This window comes from Garra rufa, chromosome 5 (genome assembly GCF_049309525.1).
Source record: "Garra rufa chromosome 5, GarRuf1.0, whole genome shotgun sequence".
In the NCBI taxonomy this organism is placed as follows: domain Eukaryota; kingdom Metazoa; phylum Chordata; class Actinopteri; order Cypriniformes; family Cyprinidae; genus Garra; species Garra rufa.
Window position 1 is genome coordinate 53,099,628 of NC_133365.1, and position 15,864 is coordinate 53,115,491.

The window sequence follows — 15,864 nt, forward strand, 5'->3', positions numbered from 1 at the left end:
TGCGTTACTTGTAATGTCTGTGACAACACAAAACCTCAGTAATAAGTTGAGAAAACATAAATATTCAACTTTTTTTGGAATACTAAATGAAAGCTTGAGCTATTTTATTGTACAAGTTGAGTTGTTAGATATAAATATAATTTCAAAAATGTCTATTTATAACAAAACCATTTTCTCAGTATCTCTTCGAACACCTGAAAAACAAACAGTGGTGTAAATGCTTCGCTCTTCCCTCAGACCATCCAAGATGTAGATGAGTTTGTTTCTTCATCAGATTTGGAAAAAGGTGTCAGTGAATGGGTGCCGTCAGAATGAGAGTCCAAACAGCTGTTTACACAATAATCCACTCCAGTGCATCAATGAATATCTTGTGAAGCCAAATGTGCTTGTTTTTAAGAAACAATTCCATCATTAAGATATTTCTTTAATCTCTTTTGGCCAAAATACATTATAAAGTCCATAATCCATCTCCTGTTGTCTCTCGCATCAAAATCCGCCAACATGTTTGTTTTTGTTTGGTCTTGTAAACTGCTTGATCGGTGCAGATTTCTCTCCTGATTCAGACAAGAAAGCAACATTATGGATGGAGAACTCACTTCACAAAACACTAACTGATGGACTGGAGTGGTGTGGATTAATGTGATGTTTTTATCAGCTTTTTGGACTCTCATTCTGACGGCACCCATTCACTGCAGAGGATCCATTGGTGTGCAAGTGATGCAATGCCACATTTCTCTAAATCTGATGAAGAAACAAACTCATCTATATCTTGGATGAGCACATTTTCATCAAGTAAACTTTATTTTGGTAAACAATTCCTTTAAGACATTGTTTGCATTCAAAAGACCTTGGTTTAGTATAAAAAAAGTGTACATTATTACATCAATATCTGTGTCAAATCTTGATGTATCTGTGTTAGTAATAAGTCCATATGTGACCGTTCACTCCATTCAGAATTCATCATCATCATCATCATCATCATAGTCATTCTGTGTTTCTGTAGGTTCAATAATTTTTAAGCACTGATCTGCAAACTCCACAAACAGCGGCTCCTGCATGGCGTCTTTGATAGCTTTTCCTTTATCCTTAGACGAGTCCACAGACATCATTAACCGCCGGAGATGAGGATTCCTCAACAGCCCCTTCAATGCTTCTGAATCACCTGAGTGAATGAAAACAATCTGTAACAGATCTTACAAAAACAGCACTGAACAGAGTGTTTTTCTTTTTTCATACCGAGCTGCTGAAGTTTCTGTAATGGCACTTTGTCAGTCTGACTGTTTTCATCAAGAAGATCCTCAACAGTCCACGGCTGTTCAGCTAAAATTAAACATTTCATTTTATAACTTTTTTCTTCAAAATCATCATCAAAAAGAGACAGAAAAGTTCTCTTGATCATCTATAAAGAAACATATCTATTACAAATCTGATTTAAGATCATTTAATTTACTCACCGCTGGTCACTGGTGTTGAGCTGCTGGAGGCTGGATCTGATTCTTTAACTGGATGACATGAATCTATCACGAAAAAGAAATGATGGATTCAATAGTTTTTGTCTGGTGCTCTAAGGCAGCACAAATAATAATTATAATAAACAGTTACAAGACCAACAATTCTACTACTACAAATATTTATTAGTAATAATAAAAGAATAACTAAATGAATACAAATAATAATTAGTATAATAATATTAAGTTAAATACAAATAATGCAATAAATAATAATCAATGCAAATAAATTAATATAAGTATTAATAATAATAAAATATAATTTATTGTAATAAGTAAAAAAAGTATAAAAACAACAATATTAATATTATTATTATTATTATTTAAACTAGTAATAATAGTAATATCAATAAAAAATTATAATAATTGTTATATTTGTTTTAGTAATAAAAAATAACTGAATGAATACCAATAATTAGTATAATCATATTTAATTCCAATCAATACAATAAAAATTGTAGATTTTATTATTATTATCAGTAATAATAATAATAAAAAGTTAATTTATTGTAATAAGTAAAAAAACATTTTTAAAAACAATTATAAATACCATCAGTAACTACTGTATTATTATTATTAATAAATTAGTAATAATAGTAATATAATAAACCATAAAATAACAGTAATAATAAAAAAAAATGAACGAGTAATAATAATTAGTATAATATTTAATTAATTCCAATCGATACAATAAATAATAATTAATACAAATAAATTCATTAGTAAAAAATATAATTTATTGTAATAAGTAATTTTTTTTATTAAAAACAACAAATATAAATACTACCAGTAAAAATGCCATTATTAATAATCATTTAAATTAGTAATAATAGTAATATAATAATAATATTTATATTAGTTAAAATAAAAAAACTGAATGAATACCAATAATAATTAGTATAATATTTAATTAAATAATAATAAAAATAATATTTTAATGATTAAATAATACCATAATAATGTAATTAATTAATAATAAAAATAATACAATAATAATAATAATAATAAGGATATATTAAATAGTGTAAACAATAAAAGTAACATGGGTTCGATTCCCTCGGAATGCATGAACTAATAAAGTGTATATATTGAATGCAAAGTACGTTGCTTTGGATAAAAGCATCTATCAAATACATAAATGCAAATGCAATCTAAATAATTAGATTAATTAGAACATTAGCTTAGTAGAGACTTACCATCATCTTTGTGTCTTTTAAAACAACTCACTGAACAACTAGAAGGAAAAGAAAGGCGTTATTTGATCAGTATTTGTCCCCAAAACAAACGTGAGCTGATAATCGTATTTATTTATGGTATACACTGGCAGTTATCAAACATAAATAAATGACTTACTATCTGATTCTGCAAGCTGGACATCTGTATTTTGGAACATGCTCGCTACAAACTCCACAAAGCTGCATGACTAATCTAGAAAATCAAGCAAACAAACAGAATAAAACAAAGCTTATATTAATCAGCTTGTAGTTACTGAATCCACGTGTTGATGTTTTTTGACAGCGTGCAGGACTTTTAACTCATTTCCGCTTCCGAACGCTTCCGGTGTAGAGTGCTGAGGTCACGGTGTCCTTCCCCACGTGTGTGTCAGTTTTACTGAGTGTGAACCGCTACCAGCAGCGTGAGCAGCTCTCATCTCCACCGAACACAACCGCCGTCATGTTGAAGTCTGTGAGTCGCGCCCTTCAGCTCGCTGCCCGCCTGAGCTCCGCTCCGTCCGCTCCCGCCATCAGACCCGCGCTGCACCTCAGCAGAACCTTCACCAGATCCATCTGGAGCCTGAGCAACAGCGGACCGGCGTCAGGCTCCAGGCCGAGGCTGCTCACAGTGACACGGGCTTTGCCGACAGTGTCCTGCGGCTGCGGGAGTCTGCATACTGAGGGTAAATGTTGCTTCATATTCACACGAACCATGGTAAATGTATCATGATAAATCAGTAATAACTAGAAGTACCATAGGAAATGTATTTTTTGGTAAAGTTATGTAACTGAAAAGTACCATAGTAGAGGTATTTTATGGTAAAGGTATAGACAGTAACAAACAGTAACATCGTAAAGGTATAGACACTAACTAAGAGTAATACTATAGTAAATGTATTTTTATGGTAAAGGTATATACTTTAACTAAGGATACCACAGTAAAAGTGTTTTTTGTGGTAAAAGTATAGACACACTACCATAAAAATACATTTACTATGGTACTTTTAGTTAGAATCTATACATTTACCTTAAAAAACACCTTTACTATGGTACTTTTGGGTACTGTCTGTCTATACCTTTACCTTAAAATTTTTTTTACTATGGTACTTTTAGTTAGAATCTATACATTTACCATAAAATACCTCTACTATGCTACTTTTTAGTTAAAGTATATACCTTTACCATAATTTTTTTTTTTTTTACTATGGTACTTTTAGTTAAGTGTCTATACCTTTGCCATAAAAAACACCTTTACTATGGTACTTTTAGTTAAAGTAAATACATTTACTATAGTACTTTTTGTTAAAGATATATACTTAAACCTAAAAAGTACCATAGTAGAGGTATTTTTTTTTTGTGGTAAAGGTATATACTTTTAACTAAAAAGTACCATAGTAAATGTGTTGTTTTTTTATGGTGAAGGTATAGACTCATGGTAACATGGTAAAAGTATAGACAGTAACTAAAAGTACCATAGTAGAGGTATTTTATGGTAAAGGTATAGACGGTAACAAAAAGTAACATCGTAAAGGTATAGACACTAACTAAGAGTACTATAGTAAATGTATTTTTATGGTAAAGGTATATACTTTAACTAAGGATACCACAGTAAAAGTGTTTTTTTGTGGTAAAAGTATAGACACACTACCATTAAAATACATTCACTATGGTACTTTTAGTTAGAATCTATACATTTACCTTAAAAAAACACTTTTACTATGGTACTTTTAGTTAGACTATAGCTTTACCATGATACTTTTTAGTTAGTGTCTATACCTTTACCATAAAAATACATTTACCATGGTATTTTCGGTTAGTGTCTACCGTAGGTATGTACTTTAACTAAAAGTACCATAGTAAAAGTGTTTTTTGTGGTAGTGTCTATACCTCTACTATGGTACTTTTGGGTACTGTCTATACCTTTACCTTAAAAAAACACTTTTACTATGGTACTTTTAGCTAGACTATACCTTTACCATGATACTTTTTAGTTAGTGTCTATACCTTTACCATAAAAATACATTTACCATGGTATTTTCGGTTAGTGTCTACCATAGGTATGTACTTTAACTAAAAGTACCATAGTAAAAGTTTTTTTTGTGGTAGTGTCTATACCTCTACTATGGTACTTTTGGGTACTGTCTGTCTATACCTTTACCTTAAAAAAACATTTACTATGGTACTTTTAGTTAGATTTACTATGGTACTTTTGGGTACCGTCTATACCTTTACCTTAAAAAAAAAACACGTTTAAAATGGTATCTATATTTACAATCTATACCTTTACCATAAAATACCTCTACTATGCTACTTTTTAGTTAAAGTATATACCTTTACCATAATTTTTTTTTTTTTTTACTATGGTACTTTTAGTTAAGTGTCTATACCTTTGCCATAAAAACACCTTTACTATGGTACTTTTAGTTAAAGTAAATACATTTACTATAGTACTTTTTGTTAAAGATATATACTTAAACCTAAAAAGTACCATAGTAGAGGTATTTTTATGGTGAAGGTATAGACACTAACCGGAAGTCCCATAGTAAATGTTTTTTTTTGTTTGTTTTTTTTGTGGTAAAGGTATATACTTTTAACTAAAAAGTACCATAGTAAATGTGTTGTTTTTTTATGGTGAAGGTATAGACTCATGGTAACATGGTAAAAGTATAGACACTAACTAAAAGTACCATAGTAGAGGCATTTTTATGGTAAAGGTGTAGGCAGTAACTAAAAAGTAACATCGTAGAGGTATAGACACTAACTTAAAGTACTATAGTAAATGTTTTTTTATGGTAAAGGTATAGACACTAACTAAAAAATATCATAGTAAGTGTATTTTTGTGGTAAAGGTATGGACACTAACAAAAAGGTATTTTATATTTTTAGAAAAACACATTTCACACATTTTATTTTAATGATTTGCTAAAAAAAACTTTACTTGGTTTAGTTTGACATACTAAAATAACAAAAAGCTAAAAAAAGTGATGCTGATATATGAAAGACACTAGTAAAAATGAAAATAAAGACTTAATTATCAACAAAAATATAAAAGTAAAACCTAATTCAAATAATAAAGTCAATATTACATGAGATGATGTCACATCCTGCAATACATCAGGCAAACATGTGACCTTGAGACTGAATCAGAAGCACACATTCATTACTAGTGCACTGGTGTTGTTAATAGCACATGAATGAATATTGTCTTGGGTGTTTTATTAATTCTGTTTCTTCTTCTTCAGGTGATAAAGCGTTTGGAGAGTTTCTCACTGATGAAATCAAAGAAGAAAAGAAGATCCAGAAGAACAAGAGTCTTCCTAAAATGTCCGGCGGCTGGGAGCTCGAGCTTAACGGCACAGAAGCCAAACTCATCCGCTCGCTGTCTGGAGAAAAGTAAGATCAACAGAAGCCTACTGATAATGGTGCAGGCAAATTGACAGTCATTTCACATCCTAAAGTCTGATGCAATACAGCACAAAACATATATTTAGATTTTTGCATATGCTTTTATCCAATTGCTTTGCATTCCAGACATGCACAAGCATGATAAATGTGTCATTTGCAGAGCTTGAATGATCATATTTACACTTCACTGTAATAAATCCGGTGGGATTTTGTGTTTGACAGAGTCACCATCACATTCAACGTGAACAACAGCATCCCGCCGCAGCTGGAGGAAGAGCCTGAGCAGACGCAGAAGGGTCAAGAGGAAGAGGTAGAGCTGCTGCACACTTACAGTGCATTCATACTGAAAAAGCAAACCAGGATATTATAGAATGGCATATGAAATGAACGAAATTGAAGTTTTGGTTGTTGCATGACATTATAATAGTGTTGCAGAGATTTTTATTTTTAAATTAAGGTTGCAATATGAAATTATAAGCAAAATATACTAAATGCATTAAAATTGCTTTATAAAACATAAAAGTAAACTAATTTATATTTATGCTTTTAGTACTTTTATTCAAAACAACTTACAATGGGGAAACAAAAGCAATTAATGACTGAATATAATTCTGTTAATTTTTAAAATACATATAGCAATGAAAACTATATATATATATATATATATATATATATATATATATATATATTTATATTTATTTATTTATTTAAAAAAAAAAATTATAAATAATATAACATTATATAAAATGAATATAGAATTATATTGTATATATTGAGATTAGAAAAGTTGTTTAACAGTGCTACTAGTAATGCAGAGAGTTTGTAAGGGTGCAATAAGAACTTCTAAGCAAAAAATAATAAATGCATTATTAAAATGACATGAAAGTAAACGATATCAATTTATATTTATGCTTTTAGTAGACACTTTTATCTAAAACAACTTACAATAGAGAATCAAAAGCAATTAAAGACTGAATATAATTCTGTTAATTAAAAAATATTTTTAAATACATATAATACAGAAAACAATAAATATTTTATATATAAATCTTATATATAATTAAAAAAAATTATATATATATATATATACACACACATACATATATACACATACATACATGCATACATATTACATATTAGTCATTAATTACTTTAGGGTTTATTTCCTTAGTATACTGTTAAGGTTAATATTTGGTTAGGGTTAGGTGCTTGTAATTGTAAATAATTTACTGTTATTATTATTATAGTAAGTAAATGTAAATGTTTTTTTTTTTTTTGATAGAAGTCTCTTCTGCTCACCAAGCCTGCTTTTATTTAATCAAGACTACAGCAAAAACAGTAAAATTGTGAAATATTTTTACCATTTAAAGTAACGTTCCTATTTCAAAATGTAATTTTTTTGTGTGATTTCAAAGCTGAATTTTTAAAATCATTATTCCAGTCATAGGATCCTTCAGAAATCATTCTAATATTCTGATTTGCTGCTCAGAAAATGATGATGATGATGATTATTATTATTCTTATACGAATACATTTTATTATTATTATTAATATTATTATTATAAATATTTAAAAAAGATTTTTTAAGGATATTTGATGAATAGAAAGATTCAAAGATCAACATTTATCTGAAATAAAAAGCTTTTATAACATGATGCACTTTACCATTCAAAGCTTGTCAGTATATTTTTTGGGGAAAGAAATGATGGAAATGAACACCTACATTTGGCAAGAATGCTTTAAGTTGATCAAAAGTGATGATGAAGACATTGATAATGGTACAAAAGATTTCTATTTCAGACAAATGCTGTTTCTCTGAACCCTCTATTCATCAAAGAAACCTGATTAAATTCCACTCAGCTGTTTTCAACATAATAAATGTTTTTGTTTGTTTTTTTTTAGCTTTTTTCTGAGTGATTTTTAATGACTGGAGTAATGATGCAAAAAAAAAAACAGCTTTGAAATCACAGGAATAAATTGCATTTTAAAATATATTAAAATAGAAACACATTTTTTAAATAGTACAAATATTTAAAAAAACTCTTTTTGCTGTACTTTGGAGCAAATAAATGCAAGCTTGGTGAGCAGAAGAGTCATGAAAACATTTGACTGGTAGTATGTATATATCAGTATTTTTCAAGACTGTGAATCCTGCTTCTTCAAATATCTTGATTTTGAGTTGTTTTGTCTGATTTATTATTATTATTGTCTCATATTAATGTTGTTTTGTTTTGCTTAATTACTGTGGCTCCATACTTTGGAATACATAATTTCGTTGGATGTAGTTCAATGACAATAAATAATCTGATTCTGATTTGAATGCTCATTTTCAGTCATTTTGTAAGTTTTCCAAGGCCCTCTAGTGGGGGTTGAGAGCCATTGCATTAAAAAAACAACAGTTGAGCAGCTCCACTACTTTTACCACATCATGGCACGTTTTGAATGTTTCCATTGTGTTTTTTTAGCCTGAAATTGTCTCAACGCCCAACTTTGTGGTTGAAGTGACCAAACCAGGAGCAAAGAATTCACTAGTGTTCGACTGTCATTTCCCAGAGGATGAGGTGGGTTATTGTGACTGAAGGTCCAGCTGTAGTACAGATCATGCAAAATGAAGAGATGTGTGTTTTGTCACTGCCTCTGACTCAATGACTGGATCTCATATCCAAAGCTGTTTGTCTCTGAGCAGAGCGCTCACGGTGACGGTGAGGAGGAGAGCGACATCTTCGCCATCCGTGAGGTCAGCTTCCAGCCGGAGGGAGATGTCGACTGGAAGGAAACCAGTTACACTCTCAATACAGACTCTCTGGACTGGGTAAGAGCTCCACTGTGCTTTGAAAGACACAACATAATGTGTTTGATGAAACAGAATTCCCTTATAAGTACATTTTTTTGCATAGCTTTTAATACATTGTTGTTAAAAAAAGGAATCTAGAATCTAATTTTAACAGTAAAGCTCAGTTGTGCAGAACTTTGTTTGCCAAAAAATTAAAGTTACATTTTCAAATTTATAAAAAATTTGTTATGCTTTCATTTGACTACCACCTTTGTTGATGATTTTTATTAAATCATAAATCCAGACAAAGTAAATCAGACAACACAGATTTAAAATAAATCATAAACTTGTTTTTTGATTATTAAAATTTAATTAAAATAATAAAACTAAATCCAGAACAATTAAGCAAAAAAGAAAGAAAAAAATAAAGATTGCTTACATTTTCTAATTAATAAAAAATGTTAATATTTTATGCCTTCATTTAACTACCACCTTTGTTGATCATTTTTTATTAAATCATAAATAAAAAATAAAGATTGCTTACATTTTCTAATTAATAAAAAATGTTAATATTTTATGTCTTCATTTAACTACCACCTTGGTTAATTTTTTTTTTTATTAAATCATAAATCCAGACAAAGTAAAGCAGGCAACACAGAATGTTTGAAATGAAAAATCATGAACTGAAAAATAAATTAAAAATATAAATTAATTATTAAAACTGAATCCAGAAAAATTAAGCAAAAAAAAAAAAAAAAGAGAAAAAAATAGCAGGAATAGAAGGAATTTTATTAAAATTAACTTTTCAAAAATTGTTTAAAAAAAGAAAACACTGATTTTGGGGAAGGAATCCAGTCAAATTAAAACAGAAAAAAGGCATTTGGGAGAAAAAATAAAATTGATTTCTAAGGGTATGTCAATTATTATTATTTTATTTTATTAAATGATTTTTATTATTTATTAATTTAATTTAAATGTCAGTTAATTTACTTTTTAACTTTTTTTTTTTAAGTTTACCGAAATTTAATTTAATCATTAAATTGCAATCCAGAAAAGTTAAAACGGGGAAAAAGGTATCCAGAAATATTACAATGGGGAAAAAAAAATGAGAATAGAAGCAGAGCAGTGACCTTTGACCTTTCTGACTCTCAGGCCCTGTATGACCATCTGATGGACTTCCTGGCCGACCGTGGTGTTGACAACACATTTGCAGATGAGCTGATGGAGTTGAGCACAGCACTGGAGCATCAGGAGTACATCAAGTTCCTGGAAGATCTCAGCACTTTTGTCAAATGCAAATAATCTGTGTCTAGATTTATCACAAACATTGTGATACGTCTGGTTCATGTGGTCTAATGTGATGACAAAACGAAGATGAAGGCAGAAGAGTTTTGTATTTAATTTTGTATCATGTTTTCAAGTTATGTGCACACCGGTTCCATTTCAGGAGTTTACAGATCTAACAGAGTCGAAAATGTGAACTAAACATTCACGAGAAATAAAACCCAGAGGAAATATTGTGCTGATTGTCCTGATTAAATTTTTATTAGCATAATTATGTTGCTAAAAGGGAAAAAAATGATTCTTCATTATGCATTCCAGTCTTTAATTTGGCATGAAACAGTTTGATTGAAAAATGATTGATGAAAATGGTATTTTTCAATGGTTGCAGATATAACACAATTTACCATACACTTGGACTTGGATCCATTAAAAAAAAATTAAAAAGTAATTTTTTATAAACTTTTATTTTCTTGTATGTGGAAGAGGATCAAAACCCTTTTGGTTCACCCAAACAAATCAAATGAGGCTCTATGTATTGGCTAGCATTTCCATAAAATGATTAGTGTAATAAAAGTAAAATTTGACCCTGGACCACAAAATCAGTCATAAGGGTCACTTTGAAAAAAAATTGAGATTATATATTATCTGAAAGCTGAATAAGATTTCCATTGATTTATGGTTTGATAGTTGCACCTCAGTCAAATATTGTTCTATTTGAAAATCTGCAATCTGAGGGTGCAAAAAAAAAAAAAAAATATTGACCAAATAAAGTTCTTAGCAATGCATATTACTAATCAGAAATTAAGTTTTGATATTTGCTGTAGGAAATTTACAAAATATCTTAGTAGAATATGACCTTTACTTAATATCCTAATGATTTTTGGCATAAAAGAAAAATTGTGAACCATACAATGTATTTTAGCTATTGCTACAAATATACCCATACTACTTAAGATCAGTTTTGAAAAAAAAAACAAAAAACCTGAATATGTATTAATCAGCATCAAGAAATATCACCACAAAACACTTTCGTATTACTTGAAAACAATATTGAGAATTAGAAGGGGTTACCTGCAAGATTTACATTAAAACACCAAAAATCATGCTATTGCTTAAATATGCTTTTATTTCTGATTTCAAGGTAAAATGACATGGACAAAAGTGACAAGCTTTGTGAGATTTCGGCTATAACAGCTTATGGATAAATGCACAGCTGTGAGCGTTTAAAACTCATGCACTCAATAGCAGATTGAAGATTAGACACATCAAGAGTTTAATTTGCACTTCTGTGCCTTTACATTATGACTGGTGAATTGAAAGTTAAAAATAATTCTTTATTTCACAGAAATAATATATTCACAACATTTAAAACATCCATCAGACTCTCTGGCGTGTGGATGAACAGCTCACAGGACGACAGACAGATAGTCACACACCTGCAAACAACAAAAACATGCATGAACAACAGTTTTCAGGTCGATCTAAAGAGTTCAAATGAATTTAATTACGATAAGAAAGCAAACATGAATGTAAACCATATGAACACCTTGCAGCTGATCATGAGGTTTGGTGATCCGTCAGTGTTGAAGGCCATAGAGAAGGTTGGGTTGTGAAGACAATCCTCCATGTGCTCCGTGACGCGTTGTTCTAGTAGATTCTGCAAAACCTCAGATGTAACGTTCCTACCCTGTGGAGACACGGGAGGAAATGCTCAAAAAATAAAATCAAAGTTAACTGTTTTAGTGAAATGACTCAGGCTATGCTCAGGGTTATTAGTTTAATAATAAAAATAATTTTTTGAAGATAAAATAAAAATAAAATCCCAATCAAACTGATATAGACATACACCCCTAACCATGGGCAAACAAACTCAAATTTGTACTTTTTTTTTTTTTTTTTTTTTTTTAATTGGATTATATTTTTTAAAGATGAATTAAATTGTTAATGTTTTATGCCTTGCTCTTTTTTTCCACATGCCTATCAAGTTTGAGATATTGGGCTTTTCGGTTTTTCATAGCGTTTTTTCAGACTAGTGTTAAGAAAACATCCAAAAAACAGTTAAGTGTTTTTTTTTTTTTATTTGTGTCAATAGATTTCACTTATAATACATAATGTAAAACCTCAGTAGCACTTACACACACCAAACTTTACATTTTAATTCTGTCTATATCCTGAAGGTTTTTACAGAGGGATTTGTTCATATATATCCATATAGCTTGATTTTATACAACATTTTATCCCCCCCCCCCCCTAAAAAAAAAAAAAAAAAAAAAAAAAAAAGTATTTCCTGTCTGTTCTTTCTGAATTATGCTGTGATGAAATGAGATTCCCAAAATCCCCACTGTAAAAACTCTGTAATATGTCAAAAGAATGTAACAATTTTAAAACGGACTTGATCCGGTGTTTAGATTTTTGTATTTGCAAATTAGCGCATTTCATTAATTACTGGCTCATTTGCATATTTAAACCTAACATTCTAGAAAACATGTAATACAAAAAATGTTTGCAATTATCAAAGTAAATCAATCAACTGGGTAAGTAAAGTGATAACTATTAGTTACATTTTTTCCCCCCTATTCACCTGCAGTGTCTCGTCTTAATGCAGTTTAAAATCATAAATCGAGAACAATTTAGCACACAGTATAACTTTTCATAAATCCCTATAAATTGTAAAAACTGTCAGTCTCATCAGCTCAGCTGATTAGACATGCTTTCTTGATTATAAAAAATACAGAAATTCAAACAAATAAATAAAAAATAAAAAAAAATATAAAAAAAATATAAAATAAAAAAATAAATAAAAAATAAATAAATAAAATAAAAATAAATAAATAAAAATATATAATATATAAATATATATAAATGCACAGCAGTGACTGCTGACCTATGGAAGCCCGTTTCTGAGTAATTGCAACTTTTTAATCTCACAAATCTGACTGAAAAAAGTCAGAATTGTGAGATAAGTCACAATAACCAGCTTTACTGTGTAAGGTGCTGTGCGAATACTTACAACTGTGTTAACGTAAAGGCCACATGCACACGATGTGAAATGACTGTTGACTGTCAGATTGTTCCTGCAGATACAGAGAAATACATTATATACATTATTAAGAAGGACTGGTTTAGCAGGGGATTGTTTACGGCAATCACTTACGCGTGGCATACGGGGCATATGATCTGTCCGGACGTCTCCATTCCGTCCAACACTGAGTCTATATACTTCTCTTCGTACCGCATGCTGTTATTATATTCCTCCAGAATCAACAGCTCTGAAGGAGGAGAAATGCACTCAAATTGAATCCTAAATATTAACATTTAACACTTTTTACCAATGCAATTTCAGCATTCATTAGCACAAATTGTACATTTTCTGACATTTCCAAGTTGTGACCTGATATACGGAGAGAAAAGAGCATGCTGATGTAACCTTGTGCTATGAGCTCCTGCTGAATTTCCTCAAATGCTGAAAGTTCATCAAACTCCTGCAGTGCGGTGTACACCTGAGGAGTGAAAACACACACATTCATCCACAAATGGCACGGTCTTTCTTTATTTAGTCACTGTTATGTCCACTGTAGCTCTCAACAGATACATCTTGGGCCAAGTTTGAATGGCAAAAATGAGATTTGAGAGCAGACGAGAAATATTTTCAGTGAATAATTAAACTGGGGTTGACGAAGATGTACATAACTGTAAGTGTATTGTATTAACATTCTGAAAACATCATGTCTCTGACATCAAGCTTAACTTGATATGTTATGTAACTCCCATACAGTGTTATATACTACCAGTTAAATATTTCTAACAGTAAGATTTTTAATGTTTTTTTTAATGTTCTGCTCAACAAACCTAATTTTTTTTTATCCCAAGTACATCAAAAAAAGTAAAATTCTGAATATTTGTAACATTTAATATAACCGTTTTCTATTTGAATACCTTTATATTATAATTTGTTATTTCAAAGCTGAATTTTTAGCATCGATACTCTAGTCACATGATCCTTCAGAAATTTTTCTAATAGTCTGATTTGCTGCTATAAAACATTTATTATTATTATTATTATTATGCTTAAAACAGCGGAGTAGAATTTTCTTCAGGTTTCTTTGATGAATAGAAAGATCAAAAACATTTATCTAAAACAGAACTACTTTGTAACATTATAAATGCCTATCATCAATTTCTTTTGATCAATTTAAAGGATCCTTGCTAAATAAAATAAATAAAATGATGATTTCAAGCTTTTGAATGCTCTAGTGCATAATGTTACAGTAGATTAATGCTAATCTTTGGATCTTTCTATTCATCAAAGAATCCTGAAAAAAAATTGTACTTGACTATTTTAAATATTGATAATGATACAATGATTTCTGAAGGACCATGTGACATTGAAGATTAGAGTAATGATGCTGAAAATTCAGCTTTGATCACAGGAATATTATTAATATATTATATTATGTGATAAAAATATATAAACTTTACTGTTTTTGCTCCATTTTGGACCAAATAAATGCAAACTTGGTGACCGGAAGAGACTTCTTTAAAAACCCTACTGTTCAAAACCTTTTGACTGGTAGCGCGTGTATATACATATATAATTTAAATAAATAATTTACTTATAGTTAAAATAAATATCCTAAGGACACATGCACATAATGCTTTTAAGTCCTTTTGGAGTTTACAACCCCTTGATCACTGTCTTTTTCTCCTGTATAAAGCTGATGAAATGACATGAGGATTTTCATGTCTGAAAGCTTTTACAAAACATTGGTCAATACACACATCTCTGATGCCGTTTTCGTTCCAGAGCGATGGGAGACTCTGGTTGGACGACTGTAACACGCTCCATTCCTCCTCCATCACCTCCTGCACGAGCAGCGAGCGCTTCGATCCACCCGAATCCTCTCCCATCTGTCTGAACTTCTCCAGTAACCTCGACCGGCTGTTCTTCAACCGCTCCACACAGCGCTGGGGACACACATCACACCATTATATGATCACTTTAGTGTCCCTAAGTCTCTCAAAACACACTGCTGGTCGTTCCTGTGGTGAAATTAAAAGTGGAATATAATGATGTAACAAAACCAACTCCTTGTGTCCAAAACCTGTACTTTGCATGGAAATTACATTAAATTGAATAGATGTATAGAACGTAGAAATTAAAATAAACAATCAACCATGCAAAATTATCATTTACAGTCCACATTATTTAGTTTCACTGGGTTTATTTGAACCATTTTCTCTTTTATGGCACATATTTATCCATATCAGAACTTGGTGGTCTGGGGAAGTGTTTTGGTTGGCATAGACAAGGTTCTGAGAGACTTGGAAATATACATTTTTTATTGCCATGAGGAAAAAGTTATCACTTATTCTCAGACGGAATAAAGGAGTAACAGGAATAAATCAGTAAACATGGAAATGGCATCAAAATAATGTCTAATAAACATATATAACCTGGACTGTTAACAACTTTTATGAGATTCTCTAGCAAAGAAGCAAGTAAACACGACACTTACCTTCCGGTATGTTTCTTTCCATGGTGGAGTCGTGCCTTTGTACATGGACCTGTGTCTTTGTACCGCGTCCATAGTTCACCTAAACTAAAAGTTATACTTCAAGTAGAGCTCAAACACTGAAAACAAGAAAATAAAACCAGCAGCTGGTCGCCAATCAGCGGCTT

General features: G+C 30.6%; 3 protein-coding genes across 4 annotated transcripts; 1 reads left to right on the forward strand and 2 right to left on the reverse strand.

The window, feature by feature from the left end:
• Positions 1 to 782: 782 nt before the first annotated feature.
• LOC141335735 (zinc finger HIT domain-containing protein 3-like) lies at positions 783 to 3,015 on the reverse strand. The gene is made up of 5 exons (XM_073841279.1): positions 2,862 to 3,015; positions 2,705 to 2,742; positions 1,455 to 1,517; positions 1,237 to 1,320; positions 783 to 1,162 (listed from the first exon to the last, which is right to left on the reverse strand). Exons 1-5 carry the CDS (start codon positions 2,927 to 2,929, stop codon positions 951 to 953), a joined length of 465 nt encoding a protein of 154 aa, XP_073697380.1. The 5' UTR covers positions 2,930 to 3,015; the 3' UTR covers positions 783 to 950.
• A 67-nt stretch (positions 3,016 to 3,082) lies between these two features.
• Positions 3,083 to 10,240, forward strand: c1qbp (complement component 1, q subcomponent binding protein). Of its 2 annotated transcripts, none has more exons than XM_073841026.1 (6): positions 3,083 to 3,405; positions 5,965 to 6,115; positions 6,350 to 6,437; positions 8,593 to 8,688; positions 8,796 to 8,939; positions 10,053 to 10,240. In XM_073841026.1, exons 1-6 carry the CDS (start codon positions 3,183 to 3,185, stop codon positions 10,200 to 10,202), a joined length of 852 nt encoding a protein of 283 aa, XP_073697127.1. In that variant the 5' UTR covers positions 3,083 to 3,182; the 3' UTR covers positions 10,203 to 10,240. The 2 variants fall into 2 exon arrangements, with proteins under 2 accessions (XP_073697127.1, XP_073697128.1); XM_073841027.1 differs by having other exon boundaries at positions 8,814 to 8,939; positions 10,053 to 10,239.
• Positions 10,241 to 11,412: 1,172 nt separating this feature from the next.
• On the reverse strand, positions 11,413 to 15,864 carry rpain (RPA interacting protein). Its single transcript, XM_073841209.1, has 7 exons — positions 15,701 to 15,864; positions 14,964 to 15,149; positions 13,612 to 13,684; positions 13,339 to 13,453; positions 13,195 to 13,258; positions 11,731 to 11,871; positions 11,413 to 11,620 (listed from the first exon to the last, which is right to left on the reverse strand). The coding sequence occupies exons 1-7, from the start codon at positions 15,770 to 15,772 to the stop codon at positions 11,591 to 11,593; spliced, it is 681 nt and encodes a 226-aa protein (XP_073697310.1). The 5' UTR covers positions 15,773 to 15,864; the 3' UTR covers positions 11,413 to 11,590.

What these genes read in the sequence shown, in the direction of transcription:
- LOC141335735 (XM_073841279.1), bottom strand. Translation starts at nt 2,929, where the DNA reads ATGCAGCTTTGTGGAGTTTGTAGCGAGCATGTTCCAAAATACAGATGT. An exon ending in CCAGCTTGCAGAATCAGATA is followed by an intron (nt 2,743 to 2,861) that starts GTAAGTCATTTA and finishes TTTTCCTTCTAG; the next exon opens with TTGTTCAGTGAGTTGTTTTA. An exon ending in ACAGAAACTTCAGCAGCTCG is followed by an intron (nt 1,163 to 1,236) that starts GTATGAAAAAAG and finishes TCATTCACTCAG; the next exon opens with GTGATTCAGAAGCATTGAAG.
- c1qbp (XM_073841026.1), top strand. Translation starts at nt 3,183, where the DNA reads ATGTTGAAGTCTGTGAGTCGCGCCCTTCAGCTCGCTGCCCGCCTGAGC. An exon ending in CGGGAGTCTGCATACTGAGG is followed by an intron (nt 3,406 to 5,964) that starts GTAAATGTTGCT and finishes CTTCTTCTTCAG; the next exon opens with GTGATAAAGCGTTTGGAGAG. An exon ending in GTCATTTCCCAGAGGATGAG is followed by an intron (nt 8,689 to 8,795) that starts GTGGGTTATTGT and finishes TCATATCCAAAG; the next exon opens with CTGTTTGTCTCTGAGCAGAG.
- rpain (XM_073841209.1), bottom strand. Translation starts at nt 15,772, where the DNA reads ATGGACGCGGTACAAAGACACAGGTCCATGTACAAAGGCACGACTCCA. An exon ending in GGAAAGAAACATACCGGAAG is followed by an intron (nt 15,150 to 15,700) that starts GTAAGTGTCGTG and finishes GTGTGTCCCCAG; the next exon opens with CGCTGTGTGGAGCGGTTGAA. An exon ending in ACGAAAACGGCATCAGAGAT is followed by an intron (nt 13,685 to 14,963) that starts GTGTGTATTGAC and finishes TTCACTCCTCAG; the next exon opens with GTGTACACCGCACTGCAGGA.